This window comes from Haliotis rubra, unplaced genomic scaffold (genome assembly GCF_003918875.1).
Source record: "Haliotis rubra isolate DU_JTF1 unplaced genomic scaffold, ASM391887v1 Scf1269, whole genome shotgun sequence".
Lineage (NCBI taxonomy): Eukaryota > Metazoa > Mollusca > Gastropoda > Lepetellida > Haliotidae > Haliotis > Haliotis rubra.
Window position 1 is genome coordinate 62,068 of NW_025765191.1, and position 25,392 is coordinate 87,459.

Below are 25,392 nucleotides of genomic sequence, written 5' to 3' on the forward strand. Positions count from 1 at the left end.
CACGGTCTTTACCATCACGTCGCCTGAGGAGATAACGGGAATCATCGCTAAACCATATGTGCCTCCAGTTTGCCAGGTTCCATGGCAGCACCGTGTTACACCATCTCACTCGTCGACGTCGATGTAGTCGTGTCAAGGAGGGGGCAACTTTTGGACGTTTGGCACGTATTCCTACTTCTCGGAGACGGTTCCTAATTGTCTGATCGGACACTCTTCGGGCTCCAAACTGTTGTTGTGCTGTGTCCCGGGAGGTACGATGGCGGTCACGTAGGTGGGTTACCCGGATGTACCGATCTTGGGCAGGTGTGGTGACTCTAGGTCTTCCTGATCTTTGACGGTCATTTGTCGAATTTGTTTGACGAAATCGATCCCACAATCGAGTTATTGTGCTGGGATGAACGTTGAAGATCCATGCCACCTCACTCTTTGATTCGCCAGCTTGCAATCGTCCAATTGCCTGATTTCGATCGGCAGCGTTGAGACGTCCCATTTTCGTGTACAGTACTTGCAAAGATCGTGGATGAAATTGTGAGATTCATTTGGGTCTTTTATAGTCACATGCTGTACTCTTGCTTTGCACGTGAGAAACAATCATTGTGCCTGATATTCGTGCTGCATGACATCCACGCACATCATGACAATCCTGATTGATAAAACCGTTCAAAATCATTTTTGGTTGCGTTTGGTCAAGCATGATCTTCTAAAACATTCCAGAAACAATGTGCAACCCTAAAAAAATGTTTGAGTTTACATATGTGTACAAAATTGTAAGTATCATTCTTGAATTTCATTTTGCGTTTCTTTTTCTGAAGAGAGTATTATTGTGATTGAGTGGGACATGTGTTAATGATATGTTAAAGATGTGTATAAAGTAGTAAATGTATATAAAAAGGTCACTTGCATTTTCTCATTCTTTGAACACCCCTCTGATCACTGCATGTGGACTCTCCCATTCCCTCTTCGCCTACTTCTTAGTAATCATCCAGGCGTTACATACGTGCATTCCCTAAAAGATTTTCCGTACCCAATGGGTTAAAATTAGGCGAAGTGGGAGGACACCCTTTATACAGACGCCGAGCCGACCAGTCCTCCGTTTTTATCCCCTTAATACCCAGGCTGGGTAACGACAAGCACCGTCGTTTGACATCTTGTGGTGTGATGAGGCCAGGGGGTCGAACCACAGAGATTCCGCTCACTGGGCAAACGATCTATCATCTACACCATCACAGCATGAACAAGTACAATATATGAAGAGGCAGGAACGCTAAAGCAAGGCTTGATGTATATTGTAATGGGTTCATGTATATTCACACAAAAGCATCATGCATACCAACCTGTCTTTTTCTTGATTATTTTAATAATTATAATATAAATTTCAGAAACGCATTCAAAGGAATGGTGTGGAAATACGAGATGATATTGCTGAAATTAATCCATGCATATCTATTAGTATCTATAGAAAAATGCTATTCTATAACAATAGCACTGTAAAAATAGATTATGTTATTGATACTGCCGCTTTTTAGCGTACCTGAATATCAATATATACATGTATTTGTTACGCGGGTTGACATAATGTAATACATAGTTTCGATGGTTTCATATAACACTTTCATCAGCAAATAGTGCTATCTCTTACACAAACATAGCAATATTTAAATGCAAGTGTCCTACGGATTCTAGGATACACCAAACCCAAGGAAGGAGCTAGTGTACTTCTCTTCCCAACATGGCGGGAGGTGTACGGTAAACTGTATTCTTAGTTCCTTACTCTGTTTCCTTTTGTCGCGACCCGTGAAGATCCGGGATAGAATAGGTCTTCAGCAACCCATGTGCTTGCCATAAAAGGCGACTATGCTTGTCGTAAGAGGCGACTAAAGGGATCGGGTGGTCAGTTTCGCTGACTTGGTTGACACATGTCATCGGTTCCCAATTGCGCAGATCGATGCTCATGCTGTTGATCACTGGATTGTCTGGTCCAGACTCGATTATTTACAGACCGCCGCCATATAGCTGGGATATTGCGGAGTGCGGCGTAAAACTAAACTCACTCACTCCTTTTGTCGCTGTGTGGGACATCTGACTGCATTTTGTGACGTTGTGACATTATACTGACCAGTAAGACATTACACAGTTGTGAAGTCTCATAGACTAGAATAGCCTGCCATTGATATTTTGTGTTTCTCATGCCTTTAAAGATCTTGTATTCTTAAAGTGACGTCGCCCAATCATGAATGTTCCACATTGTAGGTTTAAGGGCAGCATAGACGTCAACACTGACTGACTACACACGTTCTTGGGAAAAAATGAGAATTTCCTACAACGAATAAAAACAGAAGCATTAATTGTTATAATTTAAACCCTTTAATCATGGATGTAGTGTTTTAGTATTTAATGGAACACGTCAGAGAGTAAATCGAAAAAAGGCACATGGACGCTTTGATGTCGACATGGACATGTGACGGTCCACAGCAATCTGCACATCTACCTCAGTTACCATTTGACGCATCTTTATATCACGTTTCAGTTGATCAGTGATCAACAAGCTGACAATTTCACGTTGTCACAACGTTATGCTTTCGTGTTGTTACGTTATTCTGTAGACACCCATTGACGTTGTCACAACGTTGTGGCCTGACGTTGTGATACGTCATTGTTACGTCGCCACAAGGTCAAGTTATTTGATGCTAACGTATTTTACGTTGTCTTAACGTTCTATTTAACGTTAATAGTTGAATAGTTTTCCCAGTAGTGAACAGTACATAAGAAACAAAGCAGAAATTCACTTCGATGTTTATTCGTCAATTCGCATGTTGTTTTGGTCGTGTGTTTTCTGAAGCTGTAGTTGAATAGTGAAGAAAGAATCTCAAAGTGACAGATTTTACAGAAAACTATATATCGTGACACCAAGTTATAAGAAACGTTGTTAGGAGCCCAAAGCATAACGTTTTCCTCAACGTATATTTGCAGCGTTGTTATTACGTTGTGACATAATGTTATAAAATGACGTAATACTAACGTTGTTTATCGTGTCGGACAGTATGTTACCAAGAGCTGTATTATACCTTTCCCATTTGGTGATGGAATTATTTGAATACTAATACGTTCATACTATGTTTGGCTTTCAATCTATGAAGGGTCATACTAAAATGAACTCAAAGTGAAATTAAAAGCTCCTAAACCCTTTCTGCATCCATAAAAAGCTTCTGTTTAAGGCAGAGCCGACTGTACAATTCCGACGTTAGGGACCGTTCATAATTTATGGCTAGTTTTTTTTGGGGGGGATTGGATGACTTTTATGGAGAAGTATGTACAATGTGAATGACCCCCACCCCCCTGCTGACCCCCCTAGTACGTGTGTACCAAATTAATGACCCCCCTTGCTCCCTAGAAAAAAATGGTTCAAAACACACACACACACACACACACACACCCTTAAAATCATCATCATTCCCTCCCCCGAACGGTCCCTTATCATGAACTAATTACCATCAAGTACTGATGGTACCAGGTTATCGCGAAAACGTGAGCATATCCTGCCCTATCTGTGGCACCCGTTATAAACAATTCCAATGCTTTTCTTCTGTGAAATACATGTGAACGTATGGTGCAAATAACAAGGGATTTGCACGGGACATCATTTTAGGCGTCAAATTTGGAAATGTATTCCATATGTCTTCCATAAAACGTTTTGAAAGCTATACTGAAGCCTTGGACGTTGTAACTTTGGCCAAACAACCAGCAAGAGTGATACGGACCTCTTTGAAATCTTGATAAATAGAGCATGCTCGACTGTACCTCTTGAAACGTAAAATCCAAAGGCACCGAAGTCAATTAGTAAGTCTATCTATTTATAAATCTTTAAGTCTTTTTGTAAATTCAAATATACCTGGAATGTGTATCAATCAATCACTAAATGACATATGTTCCATTGTCTTTTAACTGCAATCATATCTTATTAACATGGATGATTTTTTATCGTCTTCCAGTTGTTGGCTGAGAAAGCTTGCAAACACTATATCAAGGTACGCTTTAACGTAAATGCTATGTACATTTCTTTTCGCATTCACAGTAGAGTTACGTAAACGTTACATGTGATATGTATATTTGGCACAGATGGTTATTCAATCATTGATCATTCAAAACTTAAAATTATGAGTTGAAACACCTTTTCGAGAAAAGACGGAACTAACGTTACCAGGTTAATACAACCAAGCCCATTTCACAGTGTTACATCCAAGACAAAGTTCTCGAAGACCAAGATCAAGGCCACAGATGCACAGATATATACATTGGTGGGACGACGTACCTACCTCCGTATCGACCTCGACGCCCTTGACAACAACCTCGCCATTCTCAGACGCCAGTGTTCACCGTTTACAGGTACCCGTAACAATTCATTTTTTGTCTCTTTAGCATCAAGGTATAATATATTGTCACTGCCGGGGTGTTAACACCGTCTGAAAGGAAAGGGATGTACCGAGGTCAACACACCTGGCTATGGAATCCGAGAAGGGACATTGTCGCTATGTCGCATTGTCGCCCTCTCAAAAACAAGTAAAGTGAGGCAAAATAAACCAAAACGCGACACGCGACATCGCGACATTTCGCCCATTTGTCGCATTGTTGCGATGTCGCGTGTCGCGTTTTGAATAATATTTTTCTATTCCTCCAGGGCGACACGCGACATAGCGACAATTTTCAAGGTCAAAATATGTCGCGTTGTCGCGCGTCGCCCTATCTAAGATGTGTAAAAGAAGCCTAAAAGTCACTAAAACGCGACGCGACAATGCGACATATTCAATATGTCGCATTGTCGCGTGTCGCGTTGTCGCCCTTTTCGATTACCGGTGCGCATGTGTAGAAAGTCAATGAGTCTACGCATGCGCAGAAAATGTTATACTCTATTTCACACTTCAGTGGTCTTTTGTTACCTCCAATGGTTTTTACAATGAAGTAGTACGCGTAATGGCAATGGAGGCTGCTTTTCTTGAACTTAATGGAAATCTTTCATTGTTGCTTTATTATGTTATATATTGTAAATGTGTTTAGCCAATCAAGTGTGTTTTAGCAGCCAGACAAATTATTAGCGCTACTATGCATTGTAATGACGGCACACGGTGGACCTGTCATTCAAGGCGGGGCAATTTGCTATGCAGAGTTGTGTCTCTTAGTCACATTAGATAACTATGATCATAGGTTCGAATCCCATCACCATACACATTCATCACTTTGAACATTTCACCCATATCAAGCTGACAGGTTGTGAAAAAACTCAAATATTGTTAAACTTCAGGCCACATCGGCATAAACATCAGGTGATGTCCTCGAATGAGACACTATGTTCGACAGTGTGGCTCCTGACAGAGTTTCTTGGTACAGTTCTGTCCGACGCTGATGAATTTGTCCGACAACTGCCTCTGTTCAGCCAGCAGTGGATGGATACCAGGTAGAATGAGATGGTAATATCACTTAACCATCCAACACCTCAAATACAGTTTGGGTCGGCTTTGAACGTGATATTCTTCTTGGGAAAACGCCATACAAATGGACTGTTATCATTATGATATTAGAAACGATGAAATCGCTTGGCAGAGTTGCGTACCCCTGGAGTGCCAGAAACCAACCCTCCCTCTCTCACTCACACTCCGCTCCACTGCGCTCCGCTCTTCTCCACCCCTCTCCTGTCCGCTCCACTCCACTCCTCTTCTCTTCTCTCCTCTCCACTCCACTCCGCTCCTCACTCACTGACTCACTCACTCACTCAAGGTTTAGGGAACTAGGTAAATTAGCAAGGTATTTCATTACAATACTGTGTTGTGATGTCTGTTTTCAATTCTATTTGAATCCTATATTATTAATCCTGCCATGTCATGATTCACAATATATCGATAATTTTCTCATACGATACTATACCAAGCGATACACATGTACTTGTATCCTTTCAAACATACACCTACTCAATCATAATAAATTTCAGCAAAATGGCCAGTTTCAACACATCCATTCCATTAACCAAGAACTCTTAACCCACAGACTTCACGGCCACGTTTATTATTACTCTGAGTTCGACCCCTGTGTATCTTAGCCCTTTAAAAACATCTAAACATAATCATCCTTGTAATAGTTTTGAAATTCCGCCGTAACTAATAAAACGCGACACGCGACAATGCGACAACGCGACATTTTGATGAAATGTCCTGTTGTCGCATTGTCGCGCGTCGCGCTTTGTTAACATATTGAGTATAGTATGTATTATAACGTATTTGACTAAAACGCGACACGCGATAATGCGACAACGCGACATTTTGATGAAATGTCGCATTGTCGTTTTGTCGCGTGTCGCGCTTTGTTAAAATATTGATTATAGTATGTATTATAAGGTATTGACTAAAACGCGACAACGCGACATTTTGATGAAATGTCGCGTTGTCGCATTGTCGCGTGTCGCGCTTTGTTAAAATATTGACTATAGTATGTATTATAACCACAGGGGTTCGAATCACTGTTTGGCCTCTCTTCGATAAACATCGACAGTTTCCGTGGATTATTTAATGACTCGGAAACAGAAAACGGCTCAGCCTGGTTCCCAGGGTCTGCTGCCCTAACGCTTCGACACTGAAAAAGCCATTTATTAACTTATTCTTTTCTTTTGTATTATGAGGAAATAATTGATAAACTTCAAACCATTGTTTTTTAACTGCGGGGGTGCTTGTAAAATTATCGGCTCTCATCAGTAACATAATACAGAAAAATATATTCCTTATCTTGAGTTACTTTGGTACATATAATTTGTAATAAAATTAAACAGATCCATCCATGTACACACTTTTTTTCGAAGAATGTTGTCTGAATCGGTTTGCAAAACAACATGAAAAGGTTTTACCAATATTATTCAGAAATGTTTATGATTAAAATAAACATGGGGAATCAAATGATCTGTACATAAAAACACACACAATTATACTGCTGAATACAATGAATTTGACCCACTATTTTACTAAATGAATATATACAAATACACAGTATGATCAGTATGCTAATACACTACCATAAAAATACATACATTGCCTTAAAAGTACATATATTTGAAGATTAACTTTTAATACAGATGTACATTCCGCTATTTGAGATTTTTACCAATGAAACTTGTCCTGAGTACTGTAGTTTTTATGGCTAGAAGCCAGTATCAGTGTATACATTTGGTATACATGTATACTATCCCAAAAAAGAAACGCATATAGGAATTTTAACTGTATTTTTATGTTTATTTTGAAACATCTTGTAGGCTTTATGAGTGAATGAAATATAGCGAAACTGCACACTGGGAATGCAGACTTATCCGTCTTTAGCACCAACTCGAGGAAAGTCAGCTGTTTGATGACGCAGGTGATGTACCCGGATGTAGCGATCCTGTGCCGCAGTGGTCGCTCAAGGTCGCCCACTACGAGGGGCATCTGCTACCGCATTCTGCCGGCGATATCTCTCCCAGAGCCGTGAAATGGTGCTTTGGTGAACATTCATGCGTCGGGCAACTGCACGTTGAGACTGGCCAGCTTCAAGCAAACCAATGGCGATATGACGGTTGGCTTCACTTAGACGTGGCATTTTGCGTTCGTCAACAATATTCCAAATACAGTGAATAATCGACAGACAACGATCAACCTTTTATACCAATCATTGAGACTATCTGATCCCCAACTTTCACGTGCATTGCATGTGAATTGTGTATTCTGTGACACTACACGCCGAAATTGAAACTCATGCTGTTAAATACGGGTATTTTACGGATGGTGCGTTTTGTTGTGATGTTTCAAAACATAAACACCATAGGACTCATAAACAGAGCAAAACCTTTTGTAAAATGAATCACGTTTTCATTCATTGCTACATGAAATTGCTATTTTCATGATGCGTTTCTTTTTTTGGAGAGTATATATTGATCGTTTTTGAGCATGATAACCCTGGTGATATTAGAATAGATCTGATACATGTTAATAATCATATAATTTGATATCAGCAATTATTCAGCAGTTAACAAGTTTGATAAAGTGCTACAATGGAGTCTTTTTGCGTTACTATATTATACTTTAGGGCCGTGCATACAATCATATTTCAACACATAATCAGTGATTTTACATTGAATTTTGGAGAATGACGGTGCTCTGAATTTGTTAGCCAGTTCACTATTGATATTTTTTTAAAATTGAAATTGTATGGTTTGTATCTAGAAATCTGGGTATTGTGTCAACACCTATCCTTCTTTGGACTAAAGCACTAACTACTCTTGGTGTAGAGATTGAAAAGGCTATTATGACATTGTACAGATATTAAAAGAAAGTTGGAAATATACCATGTCCAGATTTATTTAAGATATTTAGGGCTCCTTGCCTCTAGGCAGGAGACCTATTGTAATCGTTCGGATTATTAGGGCTCCTTGCTGCAAAGCAGGAGACCTATTGTAATCGTTAATGTTTTTATTATTATTTATTATTCCGCCGTATTTTGTACCAGCCCTACAAAGAGCACCAGTGGACAGAATCGCTTGAGAAAGGTCACCTAGATGCCCATCGAGGTGTAGATATTCCCCATTAAAATCTCAATGCTCTAGGCCCAATAGCAAAGGGCAGATAATTCAAAATAATTTTAAAAATTCAATTTCAAAAGCAAGTATGTGCAAAACTACTGATCTAATAAGTGCCAAAGTTCTTGAGCAGCTGCGCAATCAAAATGCCTACAATTTTGACTGGACGGGTCAAGTCGCTAAAATGTACCGTTTGGAAGTTATTTTTGTTTAACTGATGTCCAGTAACGATTTTGCAAATTCTGCACAAAAAGTGCCAGGACGATAGACGAAGTCTTGGTGATTCCAGAACACTACCTGTTTTGACCATAGACTAAAGAACAACTGAGATACCGCCTTTTAAAGAGGGAACTATTTCTTCTCAAGAACTTCTTAAAAGTAACATGACCCCCGTGACCCCGGCTGCATTTCAACGATTCGCTCCCGTGTCAAAAGCGTGTTCTGGCTGCGTTTGGGACGATTTCTAGCTCTAAAATACAATTCAAACACCCGTAACTCTGAAACCAACCGTCCGATTTCGACCAAAATGTACCTGTACAAGTGGGCTATTAGTGTGGATTATAACTAACGATTGCAGTAATGTATCTCCAAAGACAACAGAGGGACAAGTGAAATTATATTTTCCACATTTTAGTTGCTATCTTCATCGGTTCTCTAGAGAACACAATGAAAGTTAGCCGTATGTATCTCAAACGTTAGCTGATCAGTTTCTGTTCTTCGGTGCATGTGAAAAGTATCACCGTTTGGTACATATCTTCTCCATGATTGTTAGAGGTAATTAAGATAGATGTTTGAACAAAGGGTTCTTCTGTTTTGGGATTCATGATACCCAAGTGATATTTTCTAATCTAAGAAAAAAGGTTTTGTGATAAATTTATCGAAACTTAAAGACCTTCCAGTACTTCCAGTCGAAGAGCATTCGACTAGCAGTGATATGATTCATATTAACTAAAACTATTACTACTTTCATGAGTTATGTGACAGACACAATAGGCTAGATAGAACTAAAGACAAGGAGCCTATATCGTTGCTTGCAACTATATTTGATGCTATGATTGTTCCTATGGTGTGTTATGGTGCAGAGGTATATGGTACCTCATTCTTATTGAACTATTGAAGATGTTCAGTATAAAATGTATAAATGGTTTCTCAAAACAATGGTATGGTTTGGGGAGAATGTGGCACAGCCCCTCTCCAACTTGTCAACACCACAAGGGCTATTAAGTATTGGTGCAGGCTACTGCATTTGGATGAATGCAGACTACCTAATGGATGACTCTGGCTGTACCATATGGGCTACTCATATTAAAAATATTCTGTTTAGACTTGGATTTGAATATGTGTGGTTAACACAAGATGTGGGAAAAGCGAAGATATGTATTCTCCTTTTTAAACCATGATTATTTAACAACTTACAACTATCATGGTGTTGTTCTATCAACAGTTTATCTGATTCCTTCTATTTATATTCCATAATGTGTCCGTTTTCCGATTACATAAAAAAAACTGTAGCTGTATCTGGAGTGGGATGGGTAATGGGGTACATTCAATTTTATTTTTATCATAGTCATGTGATTTTACATATCCAGAAAATAACAAGCATCACGCAGATGTTGTAATGCCATGATCACTGAAGGTCATTACGTCCATTCCATCACCATGATCAACCTCATGCAAAATGGAAGAATAGAAATGGATGTTATTTTGAAATGATATTTGCAAAATGAGTAAAAATAATAAATATATTCCTTATTATTATTATTCCCTTATTGAAAGCACATACATTGTCAAAAATAAATGGTTGAATTAATCAGTTATGTGTTACACATGTATTAGATCTATAAATATTGATTACATGATGTGGTAAACAACAATTTTCTAGTTACTATTACTGGGTGTACAGTTTATTTCCAGCATAAAACAGGAGAAAATGGGACCAAATCATCGAATTATATGTCATCAACTATGTTAAAATAAAGATGCTAACTATATTCAATCAATGTGGTAGTTCAGATCCATGTTTTATGTGTACTATAGGTTAATCATAACATAAACAAATATATATACGACTGCAAAAGTCGAGATTTTTTTTGGTAACAATTATTGTCCAAACAGTGATTCGAACTCCTGTGGTTATAATGCATACTATAATCAATATTTTAACAAAGCGCGACACGCGACAATGCGACAACGCGACATTTTGATGAAATGTTGCGTTGTCGCATTGTCGCGTGTCGCGTTTTAGTGAAATACGTTATAATACATACTATAGTCAATATTTTAACAAAGCGCGACGCGCGACAATGCGACAACGCGACATTTCATCAAAATGTCGCGTTGTCGCATTGTCGCGTCGCGTTTTAGTCAAATACGTTATAATACATACTATACTCAATATTTAAACAAAATGCGACACGCGACACGCGACAATGCGACAACGCGACATTTCATCAAAATTGTCGCGTGTCGCGTTTTAGTCAAATACGTTATAATACATACTATACTCAATATTGTAACAAAGCGCCACACGCGACAATGCGACAACGCGACATTTCACCAAAATGTCGCGTTGTCGCATTGTCGCGTCGCGTTTTAATCAATACGTTATAATACATACTATACTCAATATTTTAACAAAGCGCGACAGGCGACAATGCGACAACGCGACATTTAATCAAAATGTCGCGTTGTCGCATTGTCGCGTGTCGCGTTTTATTAGTTACGGCGGTTTTTATAAACTATCACAAGCATGATTACTTTTCGATGTTTGCAGTGGAGTTGAGCGGAGTGGAGTGAGTGGGTGGGTGGAGAGGGAGCGGGGAGCGGAGTGGAGTGGAGTGGAGTAGAGTGGAGTGGAGTGAGTGACTGAGTGACTGAGTGGAGAGGGAGCGGGGAGTGGAGTGAGTGAGTGGGCGGAGAGGAGCGGAATGAGTGAGTGAGTGACTGAGTGAGCGGAGCGGGGAGGGGAGTGAGTAACTGAGTGACTGGAGCGGAGAGGAGTGGAGTGAGTGAGTGGAGCGGAGTAAAGTTTGTGAGTGAGTGAGTGGAGCGGAGTGAAGTTGAGTGGAGTAAGTGAGCGGAGCGGGGAGGAGCGGAGTCAGTGAGTGAGTGGAGCGGGGAGCGGAGTGGAGTGAGTGAGTGAGTGTATGGAGCGGAGTGGAGTGGAATGAGTGAGTGAGTGGAGTGAAGCGGAGTGGAGTGGAATGAGTGAGTGGAGAGGAGCGAAGTGGTGTGGAGTAGAGCGGAGATGAGTGGAGTGGAGCGGGGTGGAGTGAGTGAGTGGGCGGAGCGGGGAGCGGAGGGAGGGAGCGAGCGAGCGAGGGTTGATTTCTGGCACTCCAAGGGTACGCAACTCTGCCAAGCGATTTGACTGCTTTTAAAATCATAATCATAACATTCCATTTGTATGGCGTTTTCCCAAGAAGAATATCACGTTCAAAATCGACCAAAACTGTATTTGAGGTGCTGGATGGTTAAGTGATATTACCATCTCATTCTACCTGGTATCCATCCACTGCTGGCTGAACAAGTTCATCAGCGTCGGACAGGACTGTACCAAGAATCTCTCTGAGGAGCCACACTGTGGAACATAGTGACCCATTCGTGGACATCACCTGATGTTTATGCCGATGTGGCCTGAATTTTAACAATATTTGAGTTTTTTCACAACCTGTCAGCTTAATATGGGTGAAATGTCCAAAGTGATGAGTGTGTATGGTGCTGGGATTAGAACCTATGATCATAGTTTTCTGGTGTGACTAAGAGACACAACTCTGCACAGCAAATTGCCCCGCCTTGAATGACAGGTCCACCGTGTGCCGTCATTACAATGAATAGTAGCGCTAATAATTTGTCTGGCTGCTAAACACACTTGATTGGCCAAATACGTCTACAATATATAACATAATAAAGCAACAATGAAACATTTCCATTAAGTTCAAGAAAAGCAGCCCCCATTATCATTACGCGTACTACTTCATTGTAAAAACCATTGGAGGTAACAAAAGACAACTGAAGTGTGAAATAGAGTATAACATTTCCTGCGCATGCGTAGACTCATTGACTTTCTACACATGCGCACCGGTAATCGAAAAGGGCGACAACGCGACACGCGACACGCGACAATGCTTCTTTTTACACATCTTAGATAGGGCGACAGCGCGACATATTTTGACCTTGAAAATTGTCGCTATGTTGCGTGTCGCCCTTTAGAGGAATAGAAAAATATTATTCAAAACGCGACACGCGACATCGCAACAATGCGACAAATGGGCGAAATGTCGCGTGTCGCGTTTTGGTTTATCTTGCCTTACTTTACTTGTTTTTGAGAGGGCGACAATGCGACATAGCGACAATGTCCCTTCTCGGATTCCATACAAATCCTTGCTTTCCCTCTTTCAAGTTTTCTGAATTCTGTGTCTTTTGATAAAAAATAAATAATTATCTGATCGATACCTCGTTGTTATGTCAGTTGAAACAATTGATTTGTAAAGAATTCTCCTCACGAGGAAGAAGTCTACTGTGATCACCCCCCAATAGGGATTTCGTACATTGGTCTGAATCTGATCATTGAATGACTCAAATCTTCTGAATAAACCTAATTTTTAAAATACTATCTGTCACTCGGTGCAACATCAAAGTATTACCGGTGTATATGTAAACCTTGTGTTATATATGTTCATACTAACAACATTAAATATGAGGTAATGTGAAGTCGGCTTACCAAACCAGTAAAGAGCATTCACTTCTCATACAGATCATTTGATAAACGAGCTTTGGGTAGCTTGCTTTCAATCATGTATAGTCTTCTGTTACATCATTATTATGACGACGCACATAAACCGATCGGAATTATAGTGGAACACTTTTCTTGTAAGACATATATTCTTTATTATTATAATAAAGACGACACAGGTCGTACGATGGACTAAAACAATTTTAAATGTTTTGCAATAAATGAAATACCATAACTCTCCATTAGTTTCTCTCTCTCTCTCTCTCTCTCTCTCTCTCTCTCTCTCTCTCTCTCTCTCTCTCTCTCTCTCTCTCTCTCTCTCTCTCTCTCTCTCTCTCACACACACACACACACACACAAACACACACACAGGGCTTTGACGCAAACGGAAACGTTCGGGCCACATAAAATGTAAACAATGAATCAGTGGCAATTCAACTGAAATTATAAATCTCAGTGAAACATAGCGAACAATGTTTCATTCAGGGGCAAACATACTGATGAAGTTATTTTCACTTATTCGTTAATTTCATTAATCATAAACATTTGTTTCATGTTGATTGTATAGTTTATCTTGTTTCATTATTGTTTCATTGTTTGTCAAGATCCATGTCATGTTACCATTGTTTCATTGTTTGTCAAGATCCAAGTCATGTTACTGTTGTTTCATTGTTTGTCAAGATCCATGTCATGTTACCATTGTTTCATTGTTTGTCAAGATCCATGCCATGTTACTATTGTTTGTCAAGATCCATCCATTGTTTGTCAAGATCCATGTCATGTTACCATTGTTTCATTGTTTGTCAAGATCCATGTCATGTTACCATTGTTTCATTGTTTGTCAAGATCCATGTCATGTTACTATTGTTTCATTGTTTGTCAAGATCCATGTCATGTTACTATTGTTTCATTGTTTGTCAAGATCCATGCCATGTTACTATTGTTTCATTGTTTGTCAAGATCCATGCCATGTTACTATTGTTTCATTGTTTGTCAAGATCCATGCCATGTTACTATTGTTTCATTGTTTGTCAAGATCCATGTCATGGTACTATTGTTTCATTGTTTGTCAAGATCCATGTCATGGTACTATTGTTTCATTGTTTGTCAAGATCCATGTCATGTTACTATTGTTTCATTGTTTGTCAAGATCCATGCCATGTTACTATGTGTGGCGAGTATGGAACATTAGCTTAAGCTAATATGTCCCATATGAATTGTTTGCTATCTCGTCGACAGACATCATAGCAGTGGTGAAAGCCAACGCCTACGGTCATGGCAGCGTGGAGATATCCAGGTATCTGGAGTCCCGGGGGGTCGGGCACTTCGCCGTCGCCACCCCAGAGGAAGGCGCTCAGCTTAGGCAGGCAGGGATACAGGGGCACATACTGATTTTAAGTATGCATTATTCGACGTACCTTAACCGAAGCTGAAGTCACATTGTAATGTGGTGATCATGTCGTCTCATTTACAAAGATAATTTTCGCTTCTCATATGGGGCTCATTTTGCATTAATACTCCAATCTGGATATATTTCCCAAATCAGTATACCGAGGTTAACGGGATTTTTTTGTCCAAGGCAACGCTGTCGAGGAAGAAATCCCAGCGCTGGTGAAGTATAGACTGACACCGGTGGTGGCCGAACTAATATTCCTCCAGAAATGGTCTCGCGCAATCACAACGTCCAGCCACACGAGGAACACAAGCCAGGTGGGGACATTCCGAATCTTTTGTTCAACATTCCATTTAATCAACTCGGATGGTGTGCATCTCTTACTTGGACGTTTCGAATTTTGTTGTTCTTGTTTAAGACTAGAGAGAGACACCAGGTGGTGCTGAAGATTGACACGGGGATGTCCAGGAACGGGTGTCAGACTCACGACTTCCCCTGCGTTATTGAAGTAGGTATGATGTTATTAAGGGCGCCGACACTGTCACCAAATGAGTGCTCTGTGAGAAAATCTATTTGGGCTTTGAACTGGATTCTTAGGCTTCACAGGATCCGTATGATCACCAACTGCTTTTCACAAATACAAAGATTAACTAATGACAACAATCAACTAAAACACAGAACCTATAGGACAGATTTCATCGTATTTAATTGTTAACTTGAAAGCATTTCCTTTCTTGTGGTTATGCCAGTCATGATGCCCATTGCGGGTAGTGGTGGCCGTCAATTTGAATTCCCAAAGGGTAATCACTGCCCACACACAGCTTCTATGTTCAATTTATGTTTTATGAACGTCACCAGTCGTACATAGATGCCTTTCATCACTTTGATGAAACATAATTGTGTGTGTAAAAATCATGTTATAGGTGTGATGAACATGTCACACTGGTCAGCAATAATCTTGATACTATAACGGAGTGAGTGAGTGAGATTAGCTTTACGCAGCTCTTAGCAATATTCCAGCAATATCACGGCGGGAGACACCAGAAATGGGCTTAACACACTGTACCCATGTGGGGATTCGAACTCGGTTCTTCGGCGTGACGAACGAACGCTTTAACCACTAGGCTACTCCACCGCCCCTCACTATAACGGAGGTGTGAGTTAGTACGGATAATCTACTTAATGAATCATTTCTTTCCAGTATTGCCTGGAGAACAACCTTCACATTCACAGTGTGATGACCCATTTTCCCCAGGGATGGGACAATCCAGATTTCACCCGTCACCAGTTCAACACCTTCATGTCTCTGACCGAACCGTACAGGTTGGTACTCGCAACAAATGATCTCCTTTACCAGAACCGTCATATAACCGTCAAATGTTCTTTTGTGATTTCCAGTTCCCGAACGAAGGAAGTTATAATTTACGTGACATATAATAACTTTGTAAATCGACAGTGGTTGGTTGGCTGGTTGGTTAACGCCACACTAAGCAATATTCTAGTTATATGCCGGCGGTCTGTAAATAATCGAGGCTGGACCAGACAATCCAGTGATTAACAGCATGAGAATCGATCTACGCAATTGGGATACGATGACATGTGTCAACCAAGTCAACGAGCCTGACCACCCGATGCCGTTAGTAGGCTCTTACGAGAAGCATGGGTTGCTGAAGACCAATTCTAACCCTGATGTTCACGGGTCTTGTACTTGGCAGGAGACTTGGGGTGAAACTGCATGTCGCCAGCTCGTCGGCCATTGTACATGGGCTTGGGACCAATCTGGAGTTCATCCGATATGGTGCTAACCTGTACGGTCTGCAGACAGGTAGGTCATCGCACCAACATACATCAGTTTCACGACTTCCGATTCCACTTTTGTAGTTAGTTGCAGGTCTCATTTGGCATAAATATCAGACCCTGTAGTGGTCATCATTGCCCATGGTATGGATATGTTTCACGACATCCCGTCCATTATGTGGCTTGATGTGGGTGTCAGTGTAAGTGTCCTTCATTGTTTCATTTGTGTAGGTTCTTTTCCCTCTTTTAAATCCTCTGGTTTTGTAACACTTGAGGTTTTTGTGTCCTCAGATGCCAGTTCTGCTGAACAAGTGCGGTCACTAGGACTCAAACCTATTCTCTCGTGGCGAGCTCGCCCCAACCTCATCAAACAACTGCCCCAGGGCAGAACTGTTGGATACGGCAACCACTACATGTATGGATATACAATAATACAGGCAAAACATTAGCACAATCCTGTAAAATCTGTGAAAAACAGAAGCCACAAGGCCATAACCAATGAGGAGAAATCACAATATTCCCTTGAGTCAATTGTCAGATTACAAGCCAGGTGAAAATCCTACAATAAAATGTGACCATGACCTTTACAATCAACCAATCATATGCTAAAATGTCATCTCTTAGTGACTTAGTTTCGATTTGAAAATCTTAAATGATCGTGTTTCATTCTTATTTTAAGAACACTTGGCACAGAGACAATAGCGACCTTCGGTCTTGGCTTTGCGGACGGGTATGACTTGTTACTTTCTGGGAAAGGCGTCGTTACGCTCCAGAAAGGTGAGGTATCGTGCAAGACTTTCTGCCAAGTGACAAGTGGACTGCCCTTTCATAATCAGTTATACAAGTTCCTACAGGAAGATCTTACTCACGTGACATGAAACAATATTCATATTCATATTCAGAATGACACGTCTTGCCAAAATCCATGCCAAATCATCAAACAGCACCACGACACTGATCTGTAAAGCAAGTTAATGAAGCCATGACTCAGAAGGATGGAAAATAAATTACCAACATGGTCAAGAAAAGTAGGAAATGTCCTTGTCTGTTTAGCTGCTTAACAGATATGGAACCATATATTTAATTTTTTCTAGACATAAGAATTCTATAACATGTTCCCAGGAAAGACGGACATAATGTATCCATATCACAATAACAGCAGTATAGTGGCTTGTTGAGTTATGAGAATATGAAGGAGTCGGCGACAATACAGCTAGTTCACACCGACCTGGGAGATTGACATGGGCCTAAAAATCAGAAAACGGTATTCAAGGCTATGGCAGGGAGCACAATGACTTCTTTGATTGGCATTCTGGAAGTTGAGATGAAGAATGAGGACAATCTTTTATGGATATGTAACCTCTTTATTCTGTGCGGGCGACGCTTTGACATATTCTGTCACTTGCTTGACAACGACATTAAAAACTATGTCGAAACGTCGCCTATACAGAATAAAGAAGTTGTATATCTATAAAAACTTGTCCTCATTCTTCAGTGGGCACAATGTTATCAAAATAAAACTACGATATAATATCACGTCAAGTGCTAATCAAGTCGAGTTGTGTTGTATTTCAGATGGTCTTCTGTGTCCAGTTGTTGGTAAAGTGTCCATGGATGCCATCACAGTCCGTTTGGATGAACCAAGGCCTTCGTACGCTACGTTCAACATCATCACAGATGACTTCACCTCCCCGAACAGCTTGACTCGGATGTCTGCCGCGCTTGGTATGGATTCTGTGGAAGTGGTAACAAAGCTATCTTGCAGACTGGCCCGTGTCTTCGTGTCGGGAGCGCATGTGGAAGCCGTCAGTCATTAATGGCCTACCTTTAATTAAACCTCATAAACAGCTTGCCTGATATATGTTTCTTCCACGTTAAAAGAGAACCTACTATTAAATGACCTTACACCTTAATGGGAAAACGACCTTCATCACAATTTTCCACCGGACTTATGGAATACCTATCACTTTATACCATTCAGAGCTTTTCATAACACTAAGGAAAGATTGTTTCAATATCGTATTGTCCACAGAATTCTCACGACCAATAAAGACCTATACAACTATAATATATTAGAATCACCACCATGTACGTTTTGCAAGGCTGACAAAAAAAACATTGTACATTTGATGTTAGAATGCAGATACGTAAATAGGCTGTGGCAAAACCTTTTAAATTGGATTGAAGATAAAACAGACACTACTATAAACCTGGATCCGAAAACAGTCCTTTTGGGCTTTCATGAAAAACGTAACGATGTTCTGAACTTGATATTTGTCATGACAAAGGAATATATATATTCCAGAAAACTAGCAAATTTACGTCCAACCCTTGAAAGTCTCAAAGCCAAATTAAACCACAGTCACAATCTCCATATATATAATGCATACTCTGTATGCAAATATAGCAAGTTCACGACTTTCTCGTCATCATGCCACAACTTATTTACATAATCTATTCGATCTCACTTATGCTTGTTTTTTAATTGTGCTATGTATTTGAAATAGTGTTGTGTATGAAGGATAAAACTGTACCAGTGCGAAAAAGAAATAAAGTGAACAAAAAATATGACCTTACAAATGGGCGTAAGTAACCATATCCATCCTTAAAAGTTTCAATGCTCAATCTTTGCATAATACTGTTAACTTTGTGTCATGTACAGGTCAATATTGTAATAGAATCTAAATATGGTATAAGTATAAAAAACATCATGTAAACTTTGTCAATCATGAGTGTCACCTATGTTCGTTATATCACGATCTATCTGCAAATGTCCATCCATATTTTTAACATTAAAGTAAATAATAACCTAACAACATCATAGACAGTTACCTGGTTCTGAAGTTCACAGATCTGAGGCATCTTTAAGGGGGCATATTCACTGTTGATAGCTATGTTTTATCAAGCACTGAACGTTCGCGGTAGCAGCACTTGTCAGACATGACCTAATTACCACTGTGTGTCACTACGCTATTTACATCCATGAAGGATTCTACTACTGATGTCATTGTGTACTATTATTACACAGACTTATGTATTTCATGTCTCAAATGATATATTTATTCACTGTCTTGAATCATTGTGTATTTCGAGTGTTAACACCGATGTTTGTCAGGGACTATTTCTTGAGTACACTCCTATTTATAGAAAGTAAGTGTGACTTTTGACCCAGATAAACAATGACTTATTACACTTGTTAATGACGATTTTCTGATAACTTTCTTGCTCAGAAGTGTTTTAAAGTGTATTCCATGATGGATACTAATGAAAATTACACTTGATTGAATTGAATAACGAATTTGATCTGTTTGACATTTCTCAGGTTACGGTGTCCTGTCAACAACAGTTACGTTAGGCTGAGTGACTAATTATAAATTGGATGTCCGTTTTTATATCAAAGCCACATATTCATTATCTGGTATTTTCCTGCTTTCTATGGTAGAAATGCCTTGCTTTACGATATAGAGGACAATGTATAACCATCTGTATTTCCTACATTTGTACCTGCAATATGACAGTCGTTTCGTGTTTTGACATTTGTTGCCGACAATCATTCTAGGCACTAATTGACAGTCTGCTGTCCGTTTTCTCTGTTTGCATTTACCAAATATTTTGGCCATCTTGTTAGTGTCCGAATTGTTAAAGGACACATAGGACAACATCAATTCCTGGATACAGGGCATATTGATGCTACACTGGGCCAAAGTTGTCAATGGTCTTAGTATACATTTGACGTCTGTCAAAATGTCGTCCCGCCGCTTGGCCTGAATATTATCGTTGTCCTTATTCTTGTTATATCACATGTTTACACAAATCTCACTTGTCCATCATGGTTGATCTTTTTGGACACCTTATTTAACATAAGGACAATACCATATGATAAAGGAAACTGATGCTTTTGTAAATTTCACTTGTCATAGAGCCGACCACAAACCAAGATGGCGGCCACTGGCGCTACGTTGACGGAAAGATATTGTCCGTTCTATTATAACAAATTGTCTCGATGTCCTGATTATTTCTACTGTGTCCTAATTGTATTCGGACAAGAAGGACAACATAAGGACAATTAGTAGTCACTTACTTCTGTTAGAAATGAAACTGCCTAAGCAGTGTTTCTTGTATGCAAGCCATCAAACCTGTGTTCTGATTGGTTGAGAAAGGTCACATGACCTCCTGATGATGCCTATAAATACGATCACTGGTCAAGGCCTGACACACTCGATTCGGATTCGATTCAATCGGGTCACTGGATTTAGATGCAATAAGACTTTCGGTCTGATTAAAGGCTCCTGCTCGTTTTTACCTGGCACCTCTACTGACTTAGATTTATCATCATAACTGCTTCTAGGTATATATTTTAAGTCAAATTACAATCAATTTAATAACTATATTACATACTCAGTAACATTTCTGCAAGATATTTGAGTTGAAATAACAAAATAACTATTTCCTTGGAGACTGAGCCTTGTCATTAGATATATATATATATATATATAGGCCGAGTAGTGTGTAATATTTATTGGCATTTATTTTATTGCATTGCTAACAAAATCCCATCTACATTCTTGCCATTGAAACAAAATTAAAACAAAGTTTGCATGTATCACGGCAAACTTTGCTCTCTACTTCATGGTCTCCTTGTGTTATTTGTTTTCCCACGTGCACCCCAGGGTGTTACAATATTACCAAGGGCAGACAACTCCCAGATACAGAAGAGGAAGAAAATCCTCATTACCTGGGACATCGAGTATGTTCTTGTTCACGGACTGTACATAAAATGACCACAACGCTTTACAAATGTATCATGTCTTTATCCATTCTGGTCTTTGAAATTTACCAATCTGATGCATTGTGCAGAAAAACCAAGCATTATTATCATGGGAAATCTTGGCTTTAAACTCACATTCATGGATATTGACCTTCCTAAGACATGCAACTCAGCATTGTGGCACTGTCTGATCATGGGCATCAGCTGCAGGGGACCACTTTTAACCATGAAACCCCACAAGACACTGGCATGTTGTCCAGGAGTGAGTGAGTTTAGTTTTACGCCGCACTCAGCAATATTCCAGCTATATGGCGGCGGTCTGTAAATAATCGAGTCTGGACCAGACAATCCAGTGATCAACAGCATGAGCATCGATCTGCGCAATTGGGAACCGATGACATGTGTCAACCAAGTCAGCGAAACTGACCACCCGATCCCGTTAGTCGCCTCTTACGACAAGATAGTCGCCTTTTTATGTTGTCCAGGAAGTGTGGGTACTAACATGCATCTCTTTTTTTCTGCAGACATCATTTTCAGGACATCCACCATGCCCATATGGCATTTGTATATTTTTGTATGTCACAAGTTAGCATTGTCAAAAATACCTTTATATCTCCACTGTTTTCTTTCCATCCTAAGGTCGCTTTAACTACGTACTGTAACAATAGCCACACAAATCCCAACATACCTTTGGCAGTTACAAAAACATAATGCTGTTTATGAATATTGTTCTGGATGTAAGAGTCAAATACTCCACACTAACTCCTCATCCATTATCTCAGTGAAACTATTTTGCTTCAGTATTCCTTCAGTGTAATTTCCAAAGCAGAAACAATCAAACCCCTGATAACAACATACAAGACAAAAAACAAAACATTCTTATTTAAATATTTTCATTCCTCCACATTGATGTATATTCTGTACATACATTACAGTTTGAAACTGACAATGCTAAAGTACTTGTAGATTGAGCTGAAGGAATTGTGACAAGCTTCAAACACCACCATAACGATTTATTACACAATATTTAAGTGTTCCAGCTGTAGATTCACTAGTGCCAATGCAAAGAGTAACTGTTTCCAGTTTCAAAATCATTCATTGGATGATTAAGAATTACAGATTCAAATTACTAGTAATTTTCATTTTCTCCAAATATTCCTTTTGTCATATTCTCATTATGAGCACGCTGTGACTGTATTCATTAAACTGAATTAAGTCTGATAACAAAACAGTAACATGGTTGTTCACGAAGAGCAACTGGGTACATCTCATCTCTCACACCAATACAGGGGGAGAAGTCAATGTCACGTCGCTGCAGACGCTTCAGGAATGTGGAAGTCGTCGTTGTCAAAGATGAGTGGACGTTTGGTTAGTTCTGGCTTCTTTTCAGCTGTACACAGGTTAAGGACAATGTCTATGAACATGTATTATCAAACATATACATCATTATATCCAAATCCTTCATACATGTAATATCATACACAAGCTTGTCTGGTACGAATCTTGATCATATCAGATTTCTTTCTTCTCTCTCTGCTTGAAGACTCGGAAACCCTCCATAGAAGTTATCCAGTAAACACTAGTCCCTTTCACTAAGTTCCCTACAGAATTCAGTTACTGGTCTGGATACTCTGCTTAACCATACTGAGAATCTATAAGCTCATTACTGACTGGGAAAGTTATAAGAATGTTACCCTGACATTCTACAGAAGGGTTACCAGACCTTCATACAGAGTAGAATCACCTCAGAGCTAAGGTCTGCTTTTAATGAGATTGTTCCGTATCAAAAAGTGTTCAGTGTATTTCTGGATTTAGTTTCTATTACATTTCTTGTAGGTGATATGCATGAAATGTAAATCACAATTAATCATTTATTGCTACATTTTTATTGACATTTTGAAAATTTTAATATAAATTGTATATTTATATACTTATCCTATCTCGCAATTTGCACTTCTCTCTCTTGCTTCAACGCTGAGTGGAACGAATGAGAACTTTTCCTGTAGGCCTCTCTTGTAGATAGACCTGTGTTCCCCAGGCTGCTCTCCTTATAGGACAGGTCCCTAGTCCCCGGCTAAGCGTGCAGCACGTTCCCCTGTCTACCCACGTGACTACCTCAGAGTGATCATTCTCTTCTTGGAGCCAATGACAGTTATACTTAACCGTTGTAATCTGAGTAGAGGGGAGGCTGGGTGGGCATCCATCTCATAAGATAGGATAAGTATATAAATATACAATTTATGGGTACTCCTGAGCAATGTGGCGTTCGGCTGCAGGATCCAACTAGCATAGTATCTATACTAGTGATGGGTTCTCCTGAACCCCTTGACGTGAATGCTCTGTGGAGTAGAGGTCAGCAAGCGAAATTGTCGAACACTTCTACATATGTAGGAAGCAACGACGAACTAGGTCAATAGCTACCAAGGTCACTACATGCGATGGATAGTTTGAACCCACTGACTTACTAGGCACAAGTGCTCCCAGGGACCGGGATTCCCGAGCAATGTGGTGTTCAGTCACTACCTTCACGAAAGTGAAAGGACGCAGCTTAGCGAGATTTCCAAGGTCTAACGACTAGTATCAGGCCAGCCCCTGCTTCGAAACAACCCCCACAGACACCGTCCCATGGAGGGTGAAAGGGTAATTGAATCAGAAAACTCACAATTTTAACGTTCAGTACAACATCATCTTATGACTTCCACTACTGCCCACAGTAAGTATTTTCCACTCTGTGGGTGACGATTGTTTGGGACGTGACAGGGCATCGGAAATGACATTCCTCGTCCCGGGAATGTGTCGGGCTCTGGCCACTGTGTTTAGTGAATCGATCAGATGATAAATTCGAAACATCAACTGAAGCAGAGCTGCTGATCCTGTCGACCCCTGATGGTTTATGTACCAAACTACCATCAAATTATCTGATTGAATCAGTATATGAGAGGACCATAGTTCAACTGCTCAATACCGAACGTCGAGAATGACAGTGCTGAAGTCCAATTCGTTGATATGAAGGGCCCTTTCTCCTAATGACCACTGCTAGGCCACTTGATGGAGAAAGTGAGCGCCCCAGCCCCTGAGAGATGCGTCAACAAACAGGTGTTGAGTCGGTATGAAGGCACCATAGAGACTCCACCGCAAACATTCCACTCGTTCAGCCAGCAACGAAAGACTGAATGTAGTTTTGCGGGAAGATGAATCAACTCCCTGGGGTTGTCGTCCCCGATGTATGGGCACAGAAACATCCGAAGAGGGCGAAGCTGCAGCTGGCCCCTGTAAGTCAGCGCTTGTGCCGATGTCAACCACCCTAGTAACTTCTGCCACTGGCGAAAAGTTGTGGGTTAGACCAGCACTAGTGGTACATTGCACTGAATCTTGACCTGTCGTGTTGAATATTGTCCCAATAAAAAGTAATCACCAGGTCGGCGTTACCTCCAATTTCTCTGAATTCAGCAGCCACCCTAATTGTACGAGCAGCTTGATGATGAACTGCCTTTGGAGATGAAGGACAACTGGATCCTGCTGGGCTTGAACAGTCATCAATATAGTTCTCAAATGTCACGCCTCAACAATGCAGGTAGCTTGTTATCGGATTGGGTACCTGAGTAAAGCACCATGGGGCCGTACATATGCCAACCCTCCATTGGTAATGATGCCTCTTGAAAGTAAATCGAAGATACTTCCAATAGTCTGGATGTATCGGAATGTGAAGGTAGGCGTCTCGCAGGTCGAGGGAAATGAGAGGTCTAACAACTCTTGCCTCCGACAAAGAGAATCGAGATATCTCCTGAGATAAGAATGTTCAATAAGTCGAGCTACTATGTCAGTACTAACGGAGTGCTGAATGTAGTATGTTCGGCGCATGGAGATTGTCAGTCAATCTACAGGAACGTTCACATTGTAAACGAATTGAAGAAATTCGTACGATCGGCGACCTCAACGTTTTGGTTCGCCAAACAAAATGATAGTTCACCAGGTGGAATGATAAAGGCAGTAGATAGGTGCCTGGTGACAGTCCACACATAACTACAGTGACCTCTGAACTCAGTGCTTGAGCCAGTGTAGAAAACCGCGTAGCCCCAGCCAAAGTCAAACCGTTCACGGGTGTTTCTGTCTGT

At 40.3% G+C, this 25,392-nt stretch overlaps 2 protein-coding genes across 2 annotated transcripts in view; one reads left to right on the forward strand and one right to left on the reverse strand.

Moving 5' to 3' along the window:
* Positions 1-1,729: 1,729 nt before the first annotated feature.
* LOC124266618 (alanine racemase-like) lies at positions 1,730-18,326 on the forward strand. The gene is made up of 9 exons (XM_046701413.1): positions 1,730-1,746; positions 4,229-4,383; positions 14,559-14,686; positions 15,131-15,220; positions 15,968-16,035; positions 16,428-16,537; positions 16,801-16,924; positions 17,189-17,286; positions 18,085-18,326. Exons 1-9 carry the CDS (start codon positions 1,730-1,732, stop codon positions 18,324-18,326), a joined length of 1,032 nt encoding a protein of 343 aa, XP_046557369.1.
* A 3,827-nt stretch (positions 18,327-22,153) lies between these two features.
* LOC124266612 (DNA-directed RNA polymerase III subunit RPC1-like) overlaps positions 22,154-25,392 on the reverse strand; it is a 63,287-nt gene continuing 60,048 nt past the window's right edge. The window contains 1 exon segment of the mRNA XM_046701406.1: positions 22,154-22,669. Coding sequence (XP_046557362.1) covers positions 22,582-22,669 — 88 coding nt within the window. The 3' untranslated portion in view covers positions 22,154-22,581.

Excerpts from the sequence above, each read along its gene's own strand:
- LOC124266618 (XM_046701413.1), top strand. Across the intron at positions 15,221-15,967 it reads ACTTCCCCTGCGTTATTGAA|GGATGGGACAATCCAGATTT; the intron begins GTAGGTATGATG and ends CATTTTCCCCAG. Across the intron at positions 16,925-17,188 it reads GGATACGGCAACCACTACAT|AACACTTGGCACAGAGACAA; the intron begins GTATGGATATAC and ends TCTTATTTTAAG.